The sequence below is a fragment of the Myotis davidii genome, unplaced genomic scaffold (assembly GCF_000327345.1).
Source record: "Myotis davidii unplaced genomic scaffold, ASM32734v1 scaffold120, whole genome shotgun sequence".
NCBI lineage: Eukaryota > Metazoa > Chordata > Mammalia > Chiroptera > Vespertilionidae > Myotis > Myotis davidii.
Window position 1 is genome coordinate 7,176,986 of NW_006294778.1, and position 7,794 is coordinate 7,184,779.

Genomic DNA, 7,794 nt, shown 5'->3' on the forward strand with positions numbered 1-7,794 from the left:
AAGCATAAGAAAGAAACAACAATGGAGCTGTTATCTGTTAAAAGTGTGGGCACGAACAGGCAGTTGGACATTCCCTGAGGGGTCTCAGATTGGAGAGGGTGAAGGCCAGACTGAGGGGCCCTTTTCTCCTACCCCAGTGCACGAATTTCGTGCACCAGGCTACTAGTATATTATAAAGAGAGATCAGGACAAGAGATTCTGAACTTTACTAGTTCAGTGATAAATTCTGGGGAGCCAAATTGCAAAGACTCTTCTAAAAAGATTGCTGATAATATTGGAGTAACATGATTGCATAACTTATTCAAACAGATGAATCATCCCCTGTCAATCACTTTTGGGAGCGCTGATGAACCCGTTATCTTCCCTAGCTTTTATAAATTAAACAGGCTGTGTCTTTATCACAAAGCTATTTTTATTTTTTCTCCTTCCTTTCAGGAATCCTATCCAAAGAAGAGGAATTACACTATGGAAATTGTACCATCTGCTTCTCTGGATACGTTTCCTTCAGAAAACGAGAACTTTCTCTGTGATCCCACGGACACAGCAGTTACCAAGAAACCCTGCTCCTTAGAAATTGCAAGAGCCCCTTCCCCAAGAACTGGTAACGTGTCTTACAATTTGATCTGCGTGCTTGTGTATGTGAAGAAATGTCATTCATATTTTGAGTTCCCACAATATTTTCAACATGGAAATTCCCCAATATAATCATGATAACCTGTTTCTTTTTTTGTTTTGTTTTGTTTGCATTTTGAAGTAAGTCCTGGTAAGTCAGAGGGATTTGATGTGAAGTCTCTTAACTTCCTGGCAAGAGGCCTCATAGGAATGACACTGCCTAGGTGCATGGCTCTCCATGGTACTTACTGTTCTTAGGGTACAGGTCCTTGATTACTTTTGCTCTTGGCAGCGATGACCTAAAGAGACAATTTATCAGTCTCCTCTCCTACACACCCAACTTATAATAGTGGAACAAGCGTAGGAAGGCCACAATTGACATTCCTATTCAGACACAGGGAAAACAGGGCCCACAGCGGTCACAGCCTGTGGCTATTATGAAGCTAATCAGACACAGTTCCTTGATTAAGGGTCAGTCCTATGCATAGAAATTATTCTCTGGGGCTCTAGGTTCCAGCCTCTGAGTCATTCTTCCTTTTCCATAAAAAAAACCCCACATCTACAGCTGAGTGTCTTTCTCACCTGTTTCCTGCCTTTAAAATTTGAGCAGTCAAAAGATCTTTCATTGTGTACTATCTCTGTTCCTTCCAGGTCAAGCTGATATAATTTCTTTTAAAACTTCGTGGACTTTTTGTGTTTCAATTTATATTACACCCCATTAGACAAAAGCTTATATTCCAGATAAGCTCTTCTGAGTATTGGGTGACTTCTGTGAGACAATGTCCTTGAGATTCTTAGAAGTCCTATTGTTGAACCGAGAGGATCTATGAGATATGCCCTTAAAAATCCTTAAAGGGCCTTTCTGTTTGGCTTAAAGTTTCTATGGGGCTCTTCTTGAGATCTTGTTTGGGTGTTAAGGAATGATTTTGTACTCCCACCCAGACTTGATCATTGGCCTTCTTAATTTGAGATATTATTATTATTATTATTTATTTATTTATTTTGCCATGTGGAGCTGCTGGAAAAAAGAAACCAATTTTGTTTTTATACCCAGAAATTCCTGGCTCCTTTGACTTTAGCAGGCCACTCTGCAGTTGTCTGAATTTTATCATAGGCAGCCAGAAGAAGCTAAGTTCTACTTTAAATATTCCGCCTGGAAATCTCCTTAGCTAGATCATAGAGTTCATTCGGTTCAGTTGCTATTTTCTATGCTACCGCAGATGTCAATGTTGCCAAACTTTCTACTATGACATGACACGTGAATCCTTGCCTTGAGCTTCCAATTGCATTTTCTGTCCTTGGAGCTTTACAAACCGCTTCCTCATAGTGCTTTGGGCTTCCATGAATCATCTCCCAAAGGCCATTTAGCTTTTCACAGTCACTCACTGGGAGGCCCTTCCAGCTTGTCCTGCTGCCCAATCACCAAGTGAATGCCACTCAGATTTTTGATATGAAAGCACCCCATTTCCAAGTACCACAATCTGTTCTTATTATTGATTGCTGCATAATAAGCCACCCCAACACTTAGTGCGTTAAAACAACAGTCATTTATTTTTCTTATAAACCTGCGATTTGGATAGGGCTTGGCAGGGGTAACTTCTTTCTGCTCCAAGTGATATCAACTGGGACAATGTTGCCAGGTTCAGGACCATCCAGTCACAAGGTCAATACTTATTCATATGGCTGACATGGTCAACTTGGACTTCCTCATGGTATGTGATGGGATTCTAAGAGCAAGCATCCTTAGAGAATGAGGCAGAGCTCTAGGTATGACATTTTATGACTTAGCCTCAAAGACAACATCAATTTCATTGTAGTTAAGAGGCTGCCTTTATTTAAGTAGGAGTAATTTAATCTTCCCCGACCCTTTAAGGAAATGTATTACTAAAGTTACATTATAAGAGCATGGCCTGTGCAGCTCAGTGCTTGAACGTTGACCGATGAACCAGAAGGTCATGGTTCGATTCCCGGTCAGAGCACATGCCTGGATTGCGGGCTCAATCCCCAGTAGAGGGATTGTAGGAGGCAGTTGATCAATGATCCTCTCTCATTGATGTTTCTCTCTCTCCCTCTTCCTTCTTCTCTGAAATCAATAAAATAATATATTAAAAAATAAAGTTATATTATAAGAATATGTTCTTGTAGCCACATTTGGAGAATACAAATCCCACAGTAACTGAGTGGGTTAAGAATTAATTTGCATGAATATGATTTTCCTCAATTGTGTTCAGTCATCTGGATTCAGTATAAAAGAAGTCAGTTTGCTTAACTGACCCAGGCTTATATCATAATTATTGGTCACAGTCCAGTGGCTTTTTCAGATGTAGAAGTGAGGCTGGCCCACAGTACCTAGAACAGTGATGGCGAACCTTTTGAGCTCGGCGTGTCCGCATTTTGAAAAGCCCTAACTTAACTCTGGTGCCGTTTGTCAAATATGGAAATTTTTTAATATTTGAAACCATAGTAAAACAAAGATTTATATTTTTGATATTTATTTTATATATTTAAATGCCATTTAACAAAGAAAAATCAACCAAAAAAATGAGTTCGCGTGTCACCTCTGACACGCGTGTCATAGGTTCGCCATCACTGTATTAGGGAGTTACTGACTTCTCAGGGAGTTATGGATGTTTTTCCTTTGTTACTGAGTCCTGTATTGACTGAAAGTAGGACTTTTGGATATGGAGACACCTCTTGATGCATCTGAGTCTTTTAAAGGGACTCAGATGGAACTGGGTGGGTAACTACCCTCCAGTTCCTCATCCACTCAACATGCATTTATTGAGTGCCTCTTGTGTTCTAGACATTGTGCTACATGTTGCAGAGGAAACAGAGTGAAAGGTACAAATCTTGACCTTTAGGAGCTTAGAATGTGTTAAAATTATGGGTAATAAGTGCAATGAGAGAGGTAAACATGAGGTTTTCATGGGAGGGTAGGAGAGAGTGAGTGGAAGCTTATGGAGGGAGCTGCTGCCTGATCTGAGCCTCAAAGAAGGAAGAGTTGGGTGGATGAGAGGGACTTGTATGTCCCCCAGGCTAGGGAATGCTCTTAGGGAAAATGCATAACAACAAGAGTGGCATGCAGAAGTTTGGGTCTTACCCCACAGCAGGAGCAAATCACTGACAGACGGTAAGTGGGGATGTGACGTGATGGGTTTTTGTTTTAAAATGACTCTCTGGAAGCAATGGGAGGATAGACTGGACAGAGATGAGACTAGAGGCAAGAGGATTAATGAGGAGATCAATGTGCAGTCTCAGGAAGAAATGGTGGAGGCCAGGACAGACGCAATGGCAGCCCTGAGGGAAGAGGGACAAAGCTGAGAGTGAAGCTCATCCCCTCCTGCCTTAGGGATTCCGACATCTGTGAAGTAAATAGCCAAGGGAACTAAAGTGTTACATGTTAGGGAATGTGTTTTATAGTTTTCGGTTAGTTGTGTTGGATAAAATGACATAGGCTTACAGATAAAATGGGGATCTCTACACACACAAGAACTGGATTCTGAAGGAAAGAGAGAGAGAGAGAGAGAGAGAGAGAGAGAGAGAGAGAGAGAGATAGAGAGAGAGAGAGAGAGAGAGAGAGAGAGAGAGAGAGAGAGAGAGAGAGAGAGAAAGAGAGAGAAAGAGAAGGAAGGAAGGGAAGAGTTAGGAAAGAGATATGATGAAGGGATGATCAGATATTTAGAGGGACTATTATGGTTAAATTATGCTCCCCCTCTCCTTTTTATGGAATCCAATTCACATTCTAGTACCTCAAAATGTGACCTTATTTAGAGTGTTTGGAAAGAGGGTCTTTATAGAGATAATTATGTTGAAACAGAGTCATTAGATGAGCCCTAATCCAACATGACTGGTGACCTTATAAAAAGGGGGAGATTTGTCCACAGGCGATATGGAAAGAGAAAAGATGATGTGGAGAGAGACATCTGAAAACCAAGGAGAGAGCTTAGAACAAAACCTCTCTCGCAGGCCTCAGGAGCCACCAACCCTGCCAAAATCTCAATTTCAGGCATCTAGCCTTCAGAACTGTGAGATAATACATTTCTGTTAAAATACCTAGTTGGGAGTGCTCTGTTACAGCAGCTCAAGGGAACAAATATGGGGACCAAAACTGAGCACACAAACTCAATACTACACAGAAGGGAGGGGTGAAGGAGGATGCCTGGGATGTGAGGGCAGACTCCACCTGGCCTGCTTATCTCAGAGGCTAAGCAGCTTGAGGGTCATGGTTGTGACTGGCAGTGTCATTCATAGATATAGAATATACAGTTTCTCAGAAAATCACAGTTAATATGCATCTTAGTTACCTTTCTGTGGGCTGTCCCATGTATTAACTAGGATGAGCTAGTACAAACTATTATCTCACCCTGACCACAAGGAAAAAAATTCAGCATTTCCACCATTTTGATTTAAATATGAAGCACCTTATTAGTAAGGCTATATTCAACAAAGTTTTGCAGTCCAACCAGAAAATGAGGGATGCTTTTACCAAGGTGCATCTTAACTAATGCCTCAATGACTACAGATTTTACACAGAGTAAGACATGTCCCAAGGTGCATCTTAACTAATGACTACAGATTTTACACAGAGTAAGACATGATATTGCTGTAGTACCAGGCTCATTAAATAAAGAATAACAGAAGTCCAGTACTTCCTTGGTAATTTGCTGTCTGAGGCTCATATTTATGCAGTCAATATTGAATCATATTTTTCCCTTATTGTATCAGGGAAAAAGAACCGCATATAATCACAGTGGTGACTCAGTTGCATAAATGAATGAATAATCAAATGAGTGAATGAATGAATGACCATTATCTTTAAAAGAAAATGGCTGTAATGGCAGAAAAAGCCCTTATGAAATAGTCAGATGCCATCAAAGATAATGTTTTCTTATCTGCTTTTCATTTAATTTTAACCTTCACAGGGGAATATTTCTATTTTATGGTAACTAGGCAACCTGTTATTTTGAATCACTTAGTACAGGCTTTGCACACTATGGATGCTCAATAAATCCATTTTGATTAATGAGCAATTTGCAGCAACACTGTTTCCAATCTTATTGGAAGAGAATAGATGATCTCTGATAAAAAAAGGACACAATCATAGGTACATGCCAGGATAGTGTGGATCTTGGTTACCTCGATGCAATTTGCTAATGTGCTTACTGGCTGTGGTCAACTTGAAATGCAAAGGTCATCTGGTGAATAATCCTCCCCTCCCCCACTACACTTCCACCGCTACCCTGAAGTTGATCATTTCGATGGTGATTCTGTAACTTCTGCATACCAAAATATTTTTTTGAAATGAATGGTGAAGCTTTTTGAATTTTAGTGCCAAAGTTTTGAAACTAAAAGAATTCCGACTGGACCAGGACTAATGTTTATCTCTGCTTAGCAAGTGAGTAATGTCAACATAATTTCTGTGGGAATGTTTAACTCATTTAAGAGAGCAAATGTTTTTAAGCCCGTTGGAATCAATCTTTTACATATAAATACTGGCCTTGCTGATAAGAGCCATTTTTATCAAACAGCGATTATTTATTTGGCATTTGTTATGTCCTGTCTTAGCCATTTAGTAAAGCAGACTGGTACTCGGTACATTTTTAACCCCATGTTAGTTTATAGAGGGGTGAAGAGAGGAGACTAGGGCAGCAGTACCTGCAGGGAAATCACCCATAGGAACAGTTGACCAATTTGAAAATGTAATAATCTCAGTTTGCTTAAATTGGTGGAATTTGGCTATATGTGGAAAATAATACCCTAAACAAAAAGCAAATTATACTCTTTTCCCCTCAGATTAATTTTACTTACACAATATATGAATAACATGAATTGCAGAATATTATTTCTAAAAATACAACAGACTCTTTAAAGTGATTACATTAGGAAAATAGACTTTTTATGATGTCATTTATGGTACCCTCTGGAATAGTTTCTCCTACAATGGCAGACTGTGTATAATTATGAAATTAACAGTCATTAATTCATAAATTCATGCTCACCAAATTCAAGCTGGACCTCCACTCTTTCTCTCCGTTACTCTTCTCAAACCTCTGATACTTTTTCCTACCTTGTCTCTCACAGCATATATTCTCATATTTTAATTAAAGAAAATTGAAGCCATTAGATGGAACTTTGTTAACATCTTCCATGACAGCTGACATTTTTTTGAAAGTTCTAAAAGTTGGGAGTTCCTCAAGGCTCAGACAAAGTCCTCCCTATTCATTTTACTTTTCTCTCTTCTTAAGTGATCTCATCCACAGTGTGGCTTCTGTTATAATCAACATGCTACGGACTCCCAAATACTGCTTTCTAGGCTATACCACTTCTGTCAACTCCAGGACAATCTGTTCTTCATTTTATCCATCTATCTATTCATTTATCCATCCATTCACCATCCATCCATCCATCCATCCATCCATCCATCCATCTGTTATCCATCCATCCATCCATCCATCCATCCATTGTCTACTAAATATCTTCACCCGCATGTCTCAAAGGCATCTCAATCCTAACATATCCAAAACTAAGCTCATATCTTTCCCCTCAAACTTATTCTTCGTGCATGGTTTCTTATCTCAGTAAATGATTTATTCACTCATCTGACTTCAGAAACCTGGGTGTCCTTGCCATCACCATCTCTATGAATTCCTATATCCAATAAATCACTAGTTCTTGTACTTCTTAACTGTAATAAGTAGGAAGGGTGAGGGTTATTCTGTAACTTATTATATATATCCCTCAAATCTATTTTCTCTTAATCTCTACCTTCCCCAAACACTCTTCTGGATTATTTTAATAATAAAATACTAATTGTCCTATTTGCCTTCCTTGAATTTATGATTTATGTTACAGCCAAAGTCATCTTAAAACTCACAAATCTGAATGCATCACTCCTCTGATTAAAAACTTTTAGTGACTTGTTATTTTGTCATTGTTCTTAGAAAAATGACCCAAATCTGTAATAAGGTTCAAAAAGCCCTGAATGATGTGCTGGTTTTTCTTGTGGTATTTTATTTTATTTTATTATTTTATTTTATTTTAATTTAGCCTCATCTCTTACCAGTCCCCACCTTCCCAACTGGGTAGATAAAGAAGAAATGGGGACAATGATGTGAATACGGAATTCATCTCTAGAATAGGGAAAATGGAAATCTTTGCTCCACATTAAATTGTATTCCTGCT

General features: G+C 39.1%; 1 protein-coding gene across 1 annotated transcript in view; it reads left to right on the plus strand.

The window, feature by feature from the left end:
- Nucleotides 1–7,794, plus strand: part of LOC102759493 (ankyrin repeat and sterile alpha motif domain-containing protein 1B) — a 553,884-nt gene that overhangs the window by 230,634 nt on the left and 315,456 nt on the right. Inside the window, exon 10 of the mRNA XM_015567586.1 lies at nt 436–601. Within this exon, the coding sequence (XP_015423072.1) occupies nt 436–601 (166 nt within the window). The remainder of the gene's footprint in view (nt 1–435; nt 602–7,794) is intronic.